We start from the raw sequence: 19,201 nt of genomic DNA on the forward strand, positions 1-19,201 counted from the left end.
GCTTATTTTTGAGAGTAAAAAGATAATTTATGTCTCAAATTGAAGATTAAAGCTTCTACTTTAAGATGGTGCATGATTTGTATGGTATTTGATTATAAAAATTTTGAGATAAAAGTGTTTAAAAAAATGTTGAAATTAGGATAAGTTTGAAATTATCAAAAAATATACACATTTTATAAAATCACAACGAGCTTATTTTTGAGAGTAAAAAGATAATTTATGTCTTAAATTGAAGATTAAAGCTTCTACTTTAAGAGGGTATATGATATGTATGGTATTTGATTATAAAAATTTTGAGATAAAAGTGTTTGAAAAAATGTTGAAATTAGGATAAATTTGAAATTATCAAAAAATGTACAAATTTTATAAAATCATAACGAGCTTATTTTTGAGAGTAAAAAAATAATTTATGTCTCAACTTGAAGATTACAGCTTCTTCTTTAAGATGATATATGATATGTATGGTGTTTGATTATAAAAATTTTGAGATAAAAGTGTTTGAAAAAGTGTTGTTGAAATAAGATGAATTTGAAATTATCCAAAAATGTAAAAATTTCACAAAATCACAACGAGTTTATTTTTGGGAGTAAAAAAATAATTTATGTCTCAAATTGAAGATTAAAGCTTCTACTTTAAGATGGTATATGATTTGTATGGTATTTGATTATAAAAATTTTGAGATATAAGTGTTTGAAAAAATATTGAAATTAGGATAAGTTTGAAATTATCAAAAAATATAAAAATTTCATAAAATCACAACGAGCTTATTTTTGAGAGTAAAAAAATAATTTATGTCTCAAATTGAAGATTAAAGCTTCTACTTTAAGATGGTGTATGATTTGTATGGTGTTTGATTATAAAAATATTGAGATAAAAGTGTTTGAAAAAATGTTGTTGAAATAAGATAAATTTGAAATAATCAAAAAAAGTTAAAATTTTATAAAATCACACCGAGCTTATTTTTGGGAGCAAAAAAAAAATTTATGTCTCAAATTGAAGATTAAAGCTTCTACTTTAAGATGGTATATGATTTGTATGGTGTTTGATTATAAAAATTTTGAGATAAAAGTGTTTGAAAAAATGTTGTTGCAATAAGATGAATTTGAAATTATCCAAAAATGTAAAAATTTCATAAAATCACACCGAGCTTATTTTTGGGAGTAAAAAAATATTTTATGTCTCAAATTGAAGATTAAAGCTTCTACTTTAAGATGGTGTATGATTTGTATGGTGTTTGATTAAAAAAATTTTGAGATAAAAGTGTTTGAAAAAATGTTGAAATTAGGATAAGTTTGAAATTATTAAAAAAAGTTAAATTTCATAAAATCACAACGAGCTTATTTTTGAGAGTAAAAAAATAATTTATGTCTTAAATTGAAGATTAAAGCTTCTATTTTAAGATGGTGCATGATTTGTATGGTATTTGATTATAAAAATATTGAGATAAAAGTGTTTGAAAAAATGTTGTTGAAATAAGATAAGTTTGAAAAAAATCAAAAAAAGTTAAAATTTTATAAAATCACACCGAGCTTATTTTTGAGCAAAAAAAAAATTTATGTCTCAAATTGAAGATTAAAGCTTCTACTTTAAGATGGTGTATGATTTGTATGGTATTTGATTAAAAAAATTTTGAGATAAAAGTGTTTGAAAAAATGTTGTTGAAATAAGATAAGTTTGAAATTATCAAAAAATATAAAAATTTCATAAAATCACAACGAGCTTATTTTTGAGAGTAAAAAAATAATTTATGTCTCAAATTGAAGATTAAAGCTTCTACTTTAAGATGATATATGATATGTATGGTGTTTGATTATAAAAATTTTGAGATAAAAGTGTTTGAAAAAGTGTTGTTGAAATAAGATGAATTTGAAATTATCCAAAAATGTAAAAATTTCACAAAATCACAACGAGTTTATTTTTGGGAGTAAAAAAATAATTTATGTCTCAAATTGAAGATTAAAGCTTCTACTTTAAGATGGTGTATTATATGTATGATATTTGATTATAAAAATTTTGAGATAAAAGTGTTTGAAAAAATGTTGAAATTAGGATAAGTTTGAAATTATCAAAAAATGTACAAATTTTATAAAATCACAACGAGCTTATTTTTGAGAGTAAAAAAATAATTTATGTCTTAAATTGAAGATTAAAGCTTCTATTTTAAGATGCTATATGATTTGTATGGTATTTGATTATAAAAATTTTGAGATATAAGTGTTTGAAAAAATGTTGAAATTAGGATAAGTTTGAAATTATCAAAAAATGTACAAATTTTATAAAATCACAACGAGCTTATTTTTGAGAGTAAAAAAATAATTTATGTCTCAATTTGAAGATTAAAGCTTCTACTTTAAGAGGGTATATGATATGTATGGTATTTGATTATAAAAATTTTGAGATAAAAGTGTTTGAAAAAATGTTGAAATTAGGATAAATTTGAAATTATCAAAAAATGTACAAATTTTATAAAATCACAACGAGCTTATTTTTGGGAGTAAAAAAATAATTTATGTCTCAAATTGAAGATTAAAGCTTCTACTTTAAGATGGTATATGATTTGTATGGTATTTGATTATAAAAATTTTGAGATAAAAGTATTTGAAAAAATGTTGTTGAAATAAGATAAGTTTGAAATTATCAAAAAATATAAAAATTTCATAAAATCACAACGAGCTTATTTTTGGGAGTAAAAAAATAATTTATGTCTTAAATTGAAGATTAAAGCTTCTACTTTAAGATGGTATATGATATGTATGGTGTTTGATTATAAAAATTTTAAGATAAAAGTGCTTGAAAAAGTGTTGTTGAAATAAGATGAATTTGAAATTATCCAAAAATGTAAAAATTTCACAAAATCACAACGAGTTTATTTTTGGGAGTAAAAAAATAATTTATGTCTCAAATTGAAGATTAAAGCTTCTACTTTAAGATGGTGTATTATATGTATGATATTTGATTATAAAAATTTTGAGATAAAAGTGTTTGAAAAAATGTTGAAATTAGGATAAGTTTGAAATTATCAAAAAATGTACAAATTTTATAAAATCACAACGAGCTTATTTTTGAGAGTAAAAACATAATTTATGTCTTAAATTGAAGATTAAAGCTTCTATTTTAAGATGCTATATGATTTGTATGGTATTTGATTATAAAAATTTTGAGATATAAGTGTTTGAAAAAATTTTGAAATTAGGATAAGTTTGAAATTATCAAAAAATGTACAAATTTTATAAAATCACAACGAGCTTATTTTTGAGAGTAAAAAAATAATTTATGTCTCAATTTGAAGATTAAAGCTTCTACTTTAAGAGGGTATATGATATGTATGGTATTTGATTATAAAAATTTTGAGATAAAAGTGTTTGAAAAAATGTTGAAATTAGGATAAATTTGAAATTATCAAAAAATGTACAAATTTTATAAAATCACAACGAGCTTATTTTTGAGAGTAAAAAAATAATTTATGTCTCAAATTGAAGATTAAAGCTTCTATTTTAAGATGGTGTATGATTTGTATGGTGTTTGATTATAAAAATTTTGAGATAAAAGTGTTTGAAAAAATGTTGTTGGAATAAGATAAGTTTGAAATTATCAAAAAAAGTTTAAATTTCATAAAATCACAACGAGCGTATTTTTGAGAGTAAAAAAATAATTTATGTCTCAAATTGAAGATTAAAGCTTCTACTTTAAGATGATATATGATATGTATGGTATTTGATTATAAAAATTTTGAGGTATAAGTGTTTGAAAAAATGTTGAAATTAGGATAAGTTTGAAATTATCAAAAAATAAAAAAATTTCATAAAATCACAACGAGCTTATTTTTGGGAGTAAAAAAATTATTTATGTCTCAAATTGAAGATTAAAGCTTCTACTTTAAGATGGTGTATGATTTGTATGGTATTTGATTAAAAAAATTTTGAGATAAAAGTGTTTGAAAAAATTTTGTTCAAATAAGATAAGTTTGAAATTATCAAAAAATATAAAAATTTCATAAAATCACAACGAGCTTATTTTTGGGAGTAAAAAAATTATTTATGTCTCAAATTGAAGATTAAAGCTTCTACTTTAAGATGGTGTATGATTTGTATGGTATTTGATTAAAAAAATTTTGAGATAAAAGTGTTTGAAAAAATTTTGTTGAAATAAGATAAGTTTGAAATTATCAAAAAATATAAAAATTTCATAAAATCACAACGAGCTTATTTTTGGGAGTAAAAAAATTATTTATGTCTCAAATTGAAGATTAAAGCTTCTACTTTAAGATGGTGTATGATTTGTATGGTATTTGATTATAAAAATTTTGAGAAAAAAGCGTTTGAAAAGATGTTGTTGAAATGAGGAGTATTTTGACACTCAATAACAAGTTTTTTCTATTTCTTGGCATCTTAGAACCCTTCAAAAATCTTTTCTATAGAAGATACGAAGTTCTGCTCTTAATATTTTGATTTTGACAAATAAGAGAGAATATTTCCTAATTTAGACACCACATTCCAAATACTTTATGGCAGAGGTTAAGAGGAGATCACATTCCAGTCTTTGTGGTGATGATGAAATGATCAAAAAACTTTGTCATAAGACTGGCTGTTGCAAAAATTTTAGACACAAGACACTCTTTACTATGAGATTGTGGAACAAAAAATAACCAGAATGATATCCAATCTTAAATTAATTATTTTTCTTTTCTAATTTCCCACAAAAACAGGAAACTGGTGCGTTTCCAAACATCCACGTCATCACTTCCTTCCTAATCCGATTACAACTTTTAATTCCTCCATTATTATTCGATTCCTTTCTTTTGATAATTTTTCAAATTGATAAGAAAGATCCCTACCACGCAACATTTATCGAAAACATTTTAACCGACCGACCAATCATCAACAATTCGTATCCCCGAGCACTCTTTAATCGAAATCGCACTCTGTACTATAATAATAATCATATTTGTGGTAAAGATCGCTCCGCCTTTGTTACCACCCCAGCCATCTGAGAAAATATAACTTCAACCAATCCAAGTAGACGCGAGTCCACTCTCTCCTAATCACCGACGTGCCTTGAATTCTCCAACGAATACCAACCTTATGTTACCCCTATATAAAGATCAAGTCGACACGCGACAACCTGTCGACTGCGATCGTAAAGTTTAAACAGTTGGTATCTCCGTCTTTGTCTGAATCGATGATTAGTGATATAAAGCGATCTCTCTCTTGACTATTATACCGCCGGTTAACCGCAGTATTCAGTCAATGAAGTCCTGATTCGGTTGTTTAGTTACGTCGCGACCGTCGCGCTGAATGTTGGTATGCGTGTTCTCCGCTTACTACGTTTGAAATATCGAGTTGGCGGCGTGAGGTTCCTCGAGTACGTGATTTCGAAAAGTTCATTTCGAATTGATCGTCGGAAAGATTCGGAATTAAGCGAGATTTTTTTTATTATTTTGACTCTACGGATTTTTCATTTACGTCACGCGATTCTGACGTATTTGTGGTTCTCTTTCTGTTTATTTTGCAAAGTTATGAATCATCGTCAACGGTACTAAACGTAGTGATGTTTATGTTGTTCTTGTTTTGTTTTTGGAAAAGAAATCGAAAAGAAGTGTAAATAAAAGGGATCAGAAAAAAGTTAATCGAGCCGAGTTAAAAGAAAAGGTAAAAAATTAATAATAAATTGGACGCCGAGAATTTTTTATGTGTTTGTTTTGTTTCATTAATTAGAATTTGAAATGGAAGAGGGGATTTTTTTATATCTATTGTCTTAATTTATTAGATTTTTTCTTACCCGGATAATAATAAATAAGAAATGGGATTTAAACCAAATCAAGAAGGAGATTTCAAACTTTAATTTGATGTATAAATCGTTTCTTAGCTCCCAAAAATAAAATCGGGGTGAATTTTTAAAGTTTGGGTTCGATTTTGACGTTTACCCCATAACCTAAAAAACAACAATTTCTTTAAAAAGTTGTAACTAATGAATTAATGGGAGCTAAGAAACGATTCTTATGTCATGTTAAAGAGGACTTTATAAAGTTTAATTTGTACCATAACCCATTTTTGAATTCACTTTAATTCGATCTCCACGCTCCTTTAAAGTTGGTGTTAAAAATTATATTTTACGATTAATTCACTTTTTGGTACAATCTTAAAAACATCGTAACTACCTAATTTCTATTAACGAAGAAATGGGATTTATACCAAATCAAAAAGGAGATTTCAAACTTTAATTTGATTTATAAATCGTTTCTTAGCTCCCAAAAATAAAGTCTGGATGAATTTTTAAAGTTTGGGTTCGATTTTGACGTTTACCCCATAACTTAAAAATCAACAATTTCTTTAAAAAGTTGTAACTAATGAATTAATCCGACCTAAGAAACGATTTTTATTTCAAATTAAAGACGACTTTATAAACTTTAATTTGCACCATAACCCATTTTTGAATTCACTTTAATTCGATCATCATGCTTCTTTAAAGTTGGTGTTAAAAATTATATTTTACGATTAATTCACTTTTTGGTATAATCTTAAAAACATCGTAACTACCCAATTTCTATTAACGAAAAAATGGGATTTACACCAAATCAAAAAGAAGATTTCAAACTTTAATTTGATGTATAAATCGTTTCTTAACTCCCGAAAATAAAGTATGGGTGAATTTTTAAAATTTGGGTTCGATTTTGACGTTTACCCCATAACCTAAAAATCAACAATTTCTTTAAAAAGTTGTAACTAATGAATTAATGGGAGCTAAGAAACGATTCTTATGTCATATTAAAGAGGACTTTATAAAGTTTAATTTGCACCATAACCCATTTTTGAATTCACTTTAATTCGATCTCCACGCTCATTTAAAGTAGGTGTTAAAAATTATATTTTACGATTAATTCACTTTTTGGTATAATCTTAAAATCATCGTAACTAACCAATTTCTATTAACGAAGAAATAGGATTTATACCAAATCAAAAAGGAGATTTCAAGCTTTAATTTGATGTATAAATCGTTTCTTAGCTCCCAAAAATAAAGTCAGGGTGAATATTTAAAGTTTGAGTTCGATTTTGACGTTTACCCCATAACCTAAAAATCAACAATTTCTTTAAAAAGTTGTAACTAATGAATTAATGGGAGCTAAGAAACGATTCTTATGTCATATTAAAGAGGACTTTATAAAGTTTAATTTGCACCATAACCCATTTTTGAATTCACTTTAATTCGATCTCCACGCTCCTTTAAAGTTGGTGTTAAAAATTATATTTTACGATTAATTCACTTTTTGGTATAATCTTAAAAACATCGTAACTACCCAATTTCTATTAACGAAGAAATGGGATTTATACCAAATCAAAAAGGAGATTTCAAACTTTAATTTGATGTATAAATCGTTTCTTAGTTCCCAAAAGTAAAGTCTGGGTGAATTTTTAAAGTTTGGGTTCGATTTTGACGTTTACCCCATAACCTAAAAATCAACAATTTCTTTAAAAAGTTGTAACTAATGAATTAATGGGAGCTAAGAAACGATTCTTATGTCATATTAAAGAGGACTTTATAAAGTTTAATTTGCACCATAACCCATTTTTGAATTCACTTTAATTCGATCTCCACGCTCATTTAAAGTAGGTGTTAAAAATTATATTTTACGATTAATTCACTTTTTGGTATAATCTTAAAATCATCGTAACTAACCAATTTCTATTAACGAAGAAATAGGATTTATACCAAATCAAAAAGGAGATTTCAAGCTTTAATTTGATGTATAAATCGTTTCTTAGCTCCCAAAAATAAAGTCAGGGTGAATATTTAAAGTTTGAGTTCGATTTTGACGTTTACCCCATAACCTAAAAATCAACAATTTCTTTAAAAAGTTGTAACTAATGAATTAATGGGAGCTAAGAAACGATTCTTATGTCATATTAAAGAGGACTTTATAAAGTTTAATTTGCACCATAACCCATTTTTGAATTCACTTTAATTCGATCTCCACGCTCCTTTAAAGTTGGTGTTAAAAATGATATTTTACGATTAATTCACTTTTTGGTATAATCTTAAAAACATCGTAACTACCCAATTTCTATTAACGAAGAAATGGAATTTATACCAAATCAAAAAGGAGATTTCAAACTTTAATTTGATGTATAAATCGTTTCTTAGCTCCCAAAAATAAAGTCGGGGTGAATTTTTAAAGTTTGGGTTCGATTTTGACGTTTACCCCATAACCTAAAAATCAACAATTTCTTTAAAAAGTTGTAACTAACGAATTAATCCGACCTAAGAAACGATTTTTATATCAAATTAAAGCCGACTTTATAAACTTTAATTTGCACCATAACCCATTTTTGAATTCACTTTAATTCGATCTCCACGCTCCTTTAAAGTTGGTGTTAAAAATGATATTTTACGATTAATTCACTTTTTGGTATAATCTTAAAAACATCGTAACTACCTAATTTCTATTAACGAAGAAATGGGATTTATACCAAATCAAAAAGGAGATTTCAAACTTTAATTTGATGTATAAATCGTTTCTTAGCTCCCAAAAATAAAGTCGTGGTGAATTTTTAAAGTTTGGGTTCGATTTTGACGTTTACCCCATAACCTAAAAATCAACAATTTCTTTAAAAAGTTGTAACTAATGAATTAATGGGAGTTAAGAAACGATTCTTATGTCATATTAAAGAGGACTTTATAAAGTTTAATTTGCACCATAACCCATTTTTGAATTCACTTTAATTCGATCTCCACGCTCCTTTAAAGTTGGTGTTAAAAATGATATTTTACGATTAATTCACTTTTTGGTATAATCTTAAAAACATCGTAACTACCTAATTTCTATTAACGAAGAAATGGGATTTATACCAAATCAAAAAGGAGATTTCAAACTTTAATTTGATGTATAAATCGTTTCTTAGCTCCCAAAAATAAAGTCGTGGTGAATTTTTAAAGTTTGGGTTCGATTTTGACGTTTACCCCATAACCTAAAAATCAACAATTTCTTTAAAAAGTTGTAACTAATGAATTAATGGGAGTTAAGAAACGATTCTTATGTCATATTAAAGAGGACTTTATAAAGTTTAATTTGCACCATAACCCATTTTTGAATTCACTTTAATTCGATCTCCACGCTCCTTTAAAGTTGGTGTTAAAAATTATATTTTACGATTAATTCACTTTTTGGTACAATCTTAAAAACGTCGTAACTACCTAATTTCTATTAACGAAGAAATGGGATTTATACCAAATCAAAAAGGAGATTTCAAACTTTAATTTGATGTATAAATCGTTTCTTAGCTCCCAAAAATAAAGTCGCGGTGAATTTTTAAAGTTTGGGTTCGATTTTGACGTTTACCCCATAACCTAAAAATCAACAATTTCTTTAAAAAGTTGTAACTAATGAATTAATGGGAGCTAAGAAACGATTCTTATACCAAATTAAAGACGACTTTATAAACTTTAATTTGCACCATAACCCATTTTTGAATTCACTTTAATTCGATCTCCACGCTCCTTTAAAGTTGGTGTTAAAAATTATATTTTACGATTAATTCACTTTTTGGTACAATCTTAAAAACATCGTAACTACCTAATTTCTATTAACGAAGAAATGGGATTTAAACCAAATCAAAAAGGAGATTTCAAACTTTAATTTGATGTATAAATCGTTTCTTAGCTCCCAAAAATAAAGTCGGGGTGAATTTTTAAAGTTTGGGTTCGATTTTGACGTTTACCCCATAACCTAAAAATCAACAATTTCTTTAAAAAGTTGTAACTAATGAATTAATGGGAGCTAAGAAACGATTCTTATGTCATATTAAAGAGGACTTTATAAAGTTTAATTTGCACTATAACCCATTATTGAATTCATATTAATTCAATCTCCACGTTTGTTTAAAGTTGCAGTTTTGAAATAGTGTTGGTGAAAACTATGCCGGAACAAAATCCGATCATAAATGTTAGTATATAACAAAACGATTGCGAGGTTGACGTTTTAACGAGTATTTAACGATGGAAATTGCTTACAATGCGATTTGTATTAGCAAGGTAATTGCGGTTCGTCAATTTGCCCCTGCGATTTTATTTCAGCTCGCGAAACCGTGCCTAATAGGGTCATTGTTATATTAGTTTAAATGTCTTAATAGTAATGTTGAGTAAAGATTTGAGTGAAGAAGTTGAAAAATAAATAATAAAGATGGATTTCTTTTCTGGTCGTTGGCCTACGGCGAATTGTTCACTGTAACCATACAAAACAGACTAAAACGAGGATGGTTTAACGGTGCCGCCGTCTTGTAATGAAAAATCAACGAAAACGTCCAGAAAAGTTTTATAAATTTTACGGTAGCTTTTGTTCCAGGTTAAAAAATTAACGGGAAAGTTTGATGAAAAATAAGAAAAAACAATTAGAAAAACCTGAAAGGCTTTAAAAAGAAATAATTAACGGGAAAAATCTTCATCAAATAAGTTAAATTGGATAAGAAAGAAAAACAGATATCTATTAAAAATTAATTACGTACTTAAATTTATTATTAACTGTTGATTTTTTTTGTTGTTCGAAACAAATATTTCGATCTAAGATGAGTTTGTTTGTTCCAAAAAAAATTCTTAATCAAAGTAAAATTGGAAAATTTTAAATTGCTATTTTAACTGTAAATCTCTATAACAAACGATTAAACTTCGAGAAATGAAAGAAATTCCATTCTGTTTGGTTTCGTTCTTCTTACTCGCCACAATGCGTTTACAAACAAAAAAAATAAAATACTGTTCACGTGCTGGAATCAAATAACGGTTTATAGGTACCACAAGAATGAGGAAATATCACACTTCGTAAATAGTGCTATAATGTTTTAATTAAATCACATAAGTTTTCGCAATAAACAAACAAATTCTACTTCACAATCTTTCTGTTTCTTTAATAAACAATTTGTAACATTTTTATGAATCCACTGCAATTTTGAAAGAAGTTGCGAATTTTTCAATTATTTAAACATTTTCTAATCCAAACCACCATAACTTCTTAAGTTGTATTTTTATAATAATTTGGTGTATTTATTTGGAATCTGCATTCATTTTGGTACAAAAATCAAAAATTTCATGCTTCCAGCTCAATTTTTAAAGAAGTTGTAAATTTTAATATCCCCAAGAAGCTGCTTTTTCGGTTATTTTGTACTATTTCTAATTCAACCCAACATATCTTCCTTACCGTTACTCCAATAATAATTTGGCATATTTTATTGAAATCTACACTCATTTTAGTACAAACGGTGAAAATTTCATGATTCCAACTCTATTTTTAAAGAAGTTGTGAATTTTCTTATTCGCAAGAAGCTATTTTGCGGTCATTTTAAACATTCTCTAATTCAACCCACCATAACTTCTTTATTATTACTCTAATAGTAATTTGGTATATTTTATTGTAATCAGCATTCATTTTAGTACAAAAATCAAAAATTTCATGATTCCAACTCCAGTCTTAATGAAGTTATGAATTTTCTTATCCTCAAGAAGCTGTTTTTCCAGTCATTTTAAACATTCTCTAATTCAACCCACCATAACTTCTTTATTATTACTCCAATAGTAATTTGGTATATTTTATTGTAATCAGCATTCATTTTAGTACAAAAATCAAAAATTTCATGATTCCAACTCCATTCTTAATGAAGTTGTGAATTTTCTTATCCTCAAGAAGCTGTTTTTCGTTAATTTTGAACGTGTTCTAATTCAACCCAACATATCTTCCTTACCGTTACTCCAATAGTAATTTGGTATATTTTATTTAAATCTGCATTCATTTTAGTACTAAAACCAAAAATTTCATGCTTCCAACTCAATTTTTAAAGAAGCTGTGAATTTTCTTATCCGCAAGAAGCTGTTTTTCCGGTCATTTTAAACATTCTCTAATTCAACCCAACATATCTTCCTTATCGTTACTCCAATAGTAATTTGGTATATTTTATTGTAATCTGCATTCATTGTAGTACAAAAATCAAAAATTTCATGATTCCAACTCTATTTTTAATGAAGCTGTGAATTTTCTTATCCGCAAGAAGCTGTTTTTTCGGTCATTTAAAACATTCTCTAATTCAATCCACCATAACATCTTAATCGTTACTCCAATAGTAATTTGGTAGATTTTATTGTAATCTGCATTCATTTTAGTACAAAAACAAAAAATTTCATGATTCCAACTCCATCCTTAATGAAGTTATGAATTTTCTTATCCTCAAGAAGCTGTTTTTCGTTAATTTTGAACGTGTTCTAATTTAACCCAACATATCTTCCTTACCATTACTCCAATAGTAATTTGGTATATTTTATTGAAATCTGCATTCATTTTAGTACAAAAATCAAAAATTTCATGATTCCAACTCTATTTTTAAAGAAGCTATGAATTTTCCTATCTGCAAGAAGCTGTTTTTTCGATCATTTTAAACATTCTCTAATTCAACCTACCATAACTTCTTTATCATTACTCCAATAGTAATTTGGTATATTTTATTGTAATCTGCATTCATTTTAGTACAAAAATAAAAAATTTCATGATTCCAACTCCATTATTAATGAAGTTATGAATTTTCTTATCCTCAAGAAGCTGTTTTTCGTTAATTTTGAACGTGTTCTAATACAACCCAACATATCTTCCTTACCGTTACTCCAATAGTAATTTGGTATATTTTATTGAAATCTGCATTCATTTTAGTACAAAATTCAAAAATTTCATTCTTCCAACTCAATTTTTAAAGAAGCTATGAATTTTCTTATCCTCAAGAAGCTGCTTTTTTAATTATTATGAACATTCTCTAATTCAACTCGCCATAACTTCTTTATCATTACTCCAATAGTAATTTGGTATATTTTATTGTAATCAGCATTCATTTTAATACAAAAATCAAAAATTTCATGCTTCCAGCTTAATTTTTAAAGGAGCTGCGAATTTTAATATCCCCAAGCAGCTGTTTTTCGTTAATTTTGAACGTGTTCTAATTCAACCCAACATATCTTCCTTACCGTTACTCCAATAGTAATTTGGTATATTTTATTGAAATCTGCATTTATTTTAGTTCAAAAATCAAAAATTTCATGATTCCAACTCTATTTTTAAAGAAGCTATGAATTTTCTTATCCTTAAGAAGCTCCTTTTTTAATTATTATGAACATTTTATAATTCAACTCGGCATAACTTCTTTATCATTACTCCAATAGTAATTTGGTATATTTTATTGTAATCAGCATTCATTTTAAAACAAAAATCAAAAATTTCATGCTTCCAGCTTAATTTTTAAAGGAGCTGCGAATTTTAATATCCCCAAGAAGCTGTTTTTCGTTAATTTTGAACGTGTTCTAATTCAACCCAACATATCTTCCTTACCGTTACTCCAATAGTAATTTGATATATTTTATTGTAATCTGCGTTCATTGTAGTACAAAAATCAAAAATTTCATGATTCCAACTCTATTTTTAAAGAAACTGTGAATTTTCTTATCCGCAAGAAGCTATTTTTCCGGTCATTTTAAACATTCTCTAATTCAACCCAACATATCTTCCGTATCGTTACTCCAATAGTAATTTGGTATATTTTATTGTAATCAGCATTCATTTTAATACAAAAATCAAAAATTTCATGCTTCCAGCTTAATTTTTAAAGGAACTGCAAATTTTAATATCCCCAAGAAGCTGTTTTTCGTTAATTTTGAACGTGTTCTAATTCAACCCAACATATCTTCCTTACCGTTACTCCAATAGTAATTTGGTATATTTTATTGAAATCTGCATTCATTTTAGTACAAAATTCAAAAATTTCATTCTTCCAACTCAATTTTTAAAGAAGCTATGAATTTTCTTATCCTCAAGAAGCTGCTTTTTTAATTATTATGAACATTCTCTAATTCAACTCGCCATAACTTCTTTATCATTACTCCAATAGTAATTTGGTATATTTTATTGTAATCAGCATTCATTTTAATACAAAAATCAAAAATTTCATGCTTCCAGCTTAATTTTTAAAGGAGCTGCGAATTTTAATATCCCCAAGCAGCTGTTTTTCGTTAATTTTGAACGTGTTCTAATTCAACCCAACATATCTTCCTTACCGTTACTCCAATAGTAATTTGGTATATTTTATTGAAATCTGCATTTATTTTAGTACAAAAATCAAAAATTTCATGATTCCAACTCTATTTTTAAAGAAGCTATGAATTTTCTTATCCTTAAGAAGCTCCTTTTTTAATTATTATGAACATTTTATAATTCAACTCGGCATAACTTCTTTATCATTACTCCAATAGTAATTTGGTATATTTTATTGTAATCAGCATTCATTTTAAAACAAAAATCAAAAATTTCATGCTTCCAGCTTAATTTTTAAAGGAGCTGCGAATTTTAATATCCCCAAGAAGCTGTTTTTCGTTAATTTTGAACGTGTTCTAATTCAACCCAACATATCTTCCTTACCGTTACTCCAATAGTAATTTGATATATTTTATTGTAATCTGCGTTCATTGTAGTACAAAAATCAAAAATTTCATGATTCCAACTCTATTTTTAAAGAAACTGTGAATTTTCTTATCCGCAAGAAGCTATTTTTCCGGTCATTTTAAACATTCTCTAATTCAACCCAACATATCTTCCGTATCGTTACTCCAATAGTAATTTGGTATATTTTATTGTAATCAGCATTCATTTTAATACAAAAATCAAAAATTTCATGCTTCCAGCTTAATTTTTAAAGGAACTGCAAATTTTAATATCCCCAAGAAGCTGTTTTTCGTTAATTTTGAACGTGTTCTAATTCAACCCAACATATCTTCCTTACCGTTACTCCAATAGTAATTTGGTATATTTTATTGTAATCTGCATTCATTTCAGTACGAAAATCAAAAATTTCATGATTCCAACTCCATTTTTAATGAAGCTATGAATTTTTTTATCCTTAAGAAGCTCCTTTTTTAATTATTATGAACATTTCATAATTCAACTCGCCATAACTTCTTTATCATTACTCCAATAGTAATTTGGTATATTTTATTGTAATCAGCATTCATTTTAATACAAAAATCAAAAATTTCATGCTTCCAGCTTAATTTTTAAAGGAGCTGCGAATTTTAATATCCCCAAGAAGCTGTTTTTCGTTAATTTTGAACGTGTTCTAATTTAACCCAACATATCTTCCTTACCATTACTCCAATAGTAATTTGGTATATTTGATTGAAATCTGCATTCATTTTAGTACAAAAATCAAAAATTTCATGATTCCAACTCTATTTTTAAAGAAGCTGTGAATTTTCTTATCCGCAAGAAGCTATTTTTGCGGTCATTTTAAACATTCTCTAATTCAACCCACCATAACTTCTTTATTATTACTCCAATAGTAATTTGGTATATTTTATTGTAATCAGCATTCATTTTAGTACAAAAATCAAAAATTTCATGATTCCAACTCCATTCTTAATGAAGTTGTGAATTTTCTTATCCTCAAGAAGCTGTTTTTCGTTAATTTTGAACGTGTTCTAATTCAACCCAACATATCTTCCTTACCGTTACTCCAATAGTAATTTGGTATATTTTATTTAAATCTGCATTCATTTTAGTACTAAAATCAAAAATTTCATGCTTCCAACTCAATTTTTAAAGAAGCTGTGAATTTTCTTATCCGCAAGAAGCTGTTTTTCCGGTCATTTTAAACATTCTCTAATTCAACCCACCATAACTTCTTTATCGTTACTCCAATAGTAATTTGGTATATTTTATTGTAATCAGCATTCATTTTAGTACAAAAATCTAAAGTTTCATGATTCCAACTCCATTCTTAATGAAGTTATGAATTTGCTTATCCTTAAGAACCTCCTTTTTTAATTATTATGAACATTTCATAATTCAACTCGCCATAACGTCTTTATCACTACTCCAATAGTAATTTGGTATATTTTATTGTAATCAGCATTCATTTTAGTACAAAAATCTAAAGTTTCATGATTCCAACTCCATTCTTAATGAAGTTATGAATTTTCTTATCCTCAAGAAGCTGTTTTTCCTTAATTTTGAACGTGTTCTAATTCAACCTAACATATCTTCCTTACCGTTACTCCAATAGTAATTTGGTATATTTTATTGTAATCAGCATTCATTTTAGTACAAAAATCTAAAGTTTCATGATTCCAACTCCATTCTTAATGAAGTTATGAATTTTCTTATCCTCAAGAAGCTGTTTTTCGTTAATTTTGAACGTGTTCTAATTCAACCTAACATATCTTCCTTACCGTTACTCCAATAGTAATTTGGTATATTTTATTGTAATCTGCATTCATTGTAGTACAAAAATCAAAAACTTCATGATTCCAACTCAATTTTTAAAGAAGCTGTGAATTTTCTTATCCGCAAGAAGCTGCTTTTCAGGTCATTTTAAACATTCTTTAATTCAACCCACCATAACTTCTTTATCGTTACTCCAATAGTAATTTGGTAGATTTTATTGTAATCTGCATTCATTTTAGTACAAAAACAAAAAATTTCATGATTCCAACTCCATTATTAATGAAGTTATGAATTTTCTTATCCTCAAGAATCTGTTTTTTCGGTAATTTTAAACATTCTCTAATTCAACCCACCATAACTTCTTTATCATTACTCCAATAGTAATTTGGTATATTTTATTCTAAACAGCATTCATTTTAGTACCAAATTCAAAAATTTCATTCTTCCAACACAATTTATAAACAAGCTATGAATTTTCTTATCCTCAAGAAGCTGCTTTTTTAATTATTATGAACATTCTCTAATTGAACCCACCATAACTTCTTTATCATTACTCCCATAGTAATTTGGTATATTTTATTGAAATCTGCATTCATTTTAGTACAAAAATCAAAAATTTTATGATTCCAACTCAATTTTTGAATGAATTATGATTTTTTTTGTCGAAATTTTAACCTTTTTCGTGAAATTTTCGTTAAGTCTTCGTTTTAAATATCTTTATTATATCTTATATATCTCCAACAACTTAACATTTCTTATTAAAATCTGCACCCCTTTTTATACAATTCGTAAAATTTACGTGATTCCAACCCAACAAAATAAAACTTAAAAACCGTAAATTGCAAGATTTCTCTTAAAAAGTCTATTTTAATTATTTCAAATGAAATAATTAAATGTAGGTATAAGATTGGCAACAATTATATATATATATACGAAATAACACACCTGTTAATAGCAAAACTCATCGGTAAGCAATTATCTTTGGGTAATTGCTCATTAACCAGTTAAATTGATCGATTAAATTTTTGAAGAAAATTAATCGATCCGATCCGATGGCGATTTTATGCCAATTTTTATTGGCTTCCGTTTCACACCGCAATTTACAACCCAACTGGTGACGAGCTAACCCGATTGGTTATAAATCAAAGAGATATTTAACGTTCCAAGCAATCAGATCATTTTCGTTTTTCAAATATAAGCGCAAACAACCTGAGGCACATCCAACATAATTAATTTGAAAACGTGCTCATGTATAACGACGTTTTGTTATATAATTTTTTTCTTTTTCAGATATCTTCGAAATCACATCCATGTCACTTCAAATGTACTCAAATTCTTCTTCCTTTCATTACTTAATCAGGTTTCTAATTCATTAAAATTCCAATCCCGTTCCATATGCATCTGCCAGTGTCATTGTCCAACTGTGCCGTACCAGAAGAAACCTGGACGAAATCACCAATGATGTGCGAACCAGGCAGTGGTTACGCAACCCAAGAACTTTGGTGGACCGAGCGATTGATTCAAGAGAAGCAAACGGAATTTCCGGGCGAATTAGTGCGGACCGGAAGTCCGTTTTTCTTATGTTCCGCTTTACCCAGTCATTGGAGGTCGAACAAAACTCTTCCGGTCGCCTTTAAAGTGGTCGCATTGGGCGATATCGGTGACGGGACGCAAGTGACAGTGAGGGCGGGAAACGATGAAAATTGTTGTGCTGAATTAAGGAACTGTACGGCTTACATGAAGAACCAAGTTGCTAAATTTAACGACTTAAGATTCGTTGGGAGAAGTGGAAGAGGTAAGAAGAATAAAAATTAAGTTAAAAGCCATATCTCAAAGAGTTTATTATAAAATGTAATGTAATATATCATCTTAAAGAGGAAGCTTTTAGCTTTAATCTGGCATATAAGTCACTTCTTTATACCAAGACATAAGTATAGAATGGCTTTTTGAAGTTTATGTTAATTTATTAAAACTGTCAAAATTTAGGCCTCCATGTTTTAAGCTATATCTCCAAGAATTTATTATAAAATCTAATGCGTGATATATCACCTTAAAGAGGAAGCTTTTAGCTTTAATCTGATATACAAGTCACTTCTTTATAGCAAGAAATAAATTTAATATGATTTTTTAAATTTTATGTGAATTTATTAAAAACGTCAAAATTCAGGTCTCTAATTTTTAAGTTATATCTCCAAGAATTTATTATACAATCTAATGCGTGATATATCACCTTAAAAAAGAAGCTTTTAGCTTTAATCTGACGTATAAGTCACTTCTTTATACCAAGAAATGAATTTAATATGATTTTTTAAATTTTAAGTTAATTTATTAAAAACGTCAAAATTCAGGTTTCCAATTTTTAAGTTATATCTCCAAGAATTTATTATAAAATCTAATGTGTGATATATCACCTTAAAGAGGAAGCTTTTAGCTTTAATCTGATCTATAAGTCACTTCTTTATACCAAGAAATGAATTTAATATGATTTTTTAAATTTTAAGTTAATTTATTAAAAGCGTCAAAATTTAGACTTCCAATTTTTAAGTTATATCTCCAAGAATTTATTATAAAATCTAATGCGTGATATATCACCTTAAAGAGGAAGCTTTTAGCTTTAATCTGACATATAAGTCATTTCTTTATACCAAAAAATGAATTTAATATGATTTTTTAAATTTTATGTGAATTTATTAAAAACGTCAAAATTCAGGTTTCCAAGTTTTAAGTTATATCTCCAAGAATTTGTTATAAAATCTAATGCGTGATATATCACCTTAAAGAGGAAGCTTTTAGCTTTAATCTGACGTATAAGTCACTTCTTTATACCAAGAAATAAATTTAATATGATTTTTTAAATTTTATGTGAATTTATTAAAAACGTCAAAATTCAGGTTTCCAATTTTTAAGTTATATCTCCAAGAATTTATTATAAAATCTAATGCGTTATATATCATCTTAAAGAGGAAGCTT

At 27.2% G+C, this 19,201-nt stretch overlaps 2 protein-coding genes across 4 annotated transcripts in view; one reads left to right on the plus strand and one right to left on the minus strand.

The window, feature by feature from the left end:
- Nucleotides 1-19,201, minus strand: part of LOC111421975 (uncharacterized) — a 220,012-nt gene that overhangs the window by 131,872 nt on the left and 68,939 nt on the right. The gene's annotated exons all lie outside the window — the stretch shown is intronic.
- LOC111415835 (protein lozenge-like) overlaps nucleotides 5,270-19,201 on the plus strand; it is a 72,334-nt gene continuing 58,402 nt past the window's right edge. For all 3 annotated transcript variants that reach the window (XM_023047719.2, XM_023047720.2, XM_023047721.2), the window contains exons 1-2: nucleotides 5,270-5,648; nucleotides 17,522-18,026. In XM_023047719.2, coding sequence (XP_022903487.2) covers nucleotides 17,627-18,026 — 400 coding nt within the window. In that variant the 5' untranslated portion in view covers nucleotides 5,270-5,648; nucleotides 17,522-17,626. The remainder of the gene's footprint in view (nucleotides 5,649-17,521; nucleotides 18,027-19,201) is intronic.

The sequence above is a fragment of the Onthophagus taurus genome, chromosome 5, assembly GCF_036711975.1.
Source record: "Onthophagus taurus isolate NC chromosome 5, IU_Otau_3.0, whole genome shotgun sequence".
Lineage (NCBI taxonomy): Eukaryota > Metazoa > Arthropoda > Insecta > Coleoptera > Scarabaeidae > Onthophagus > Onthophagus taurus.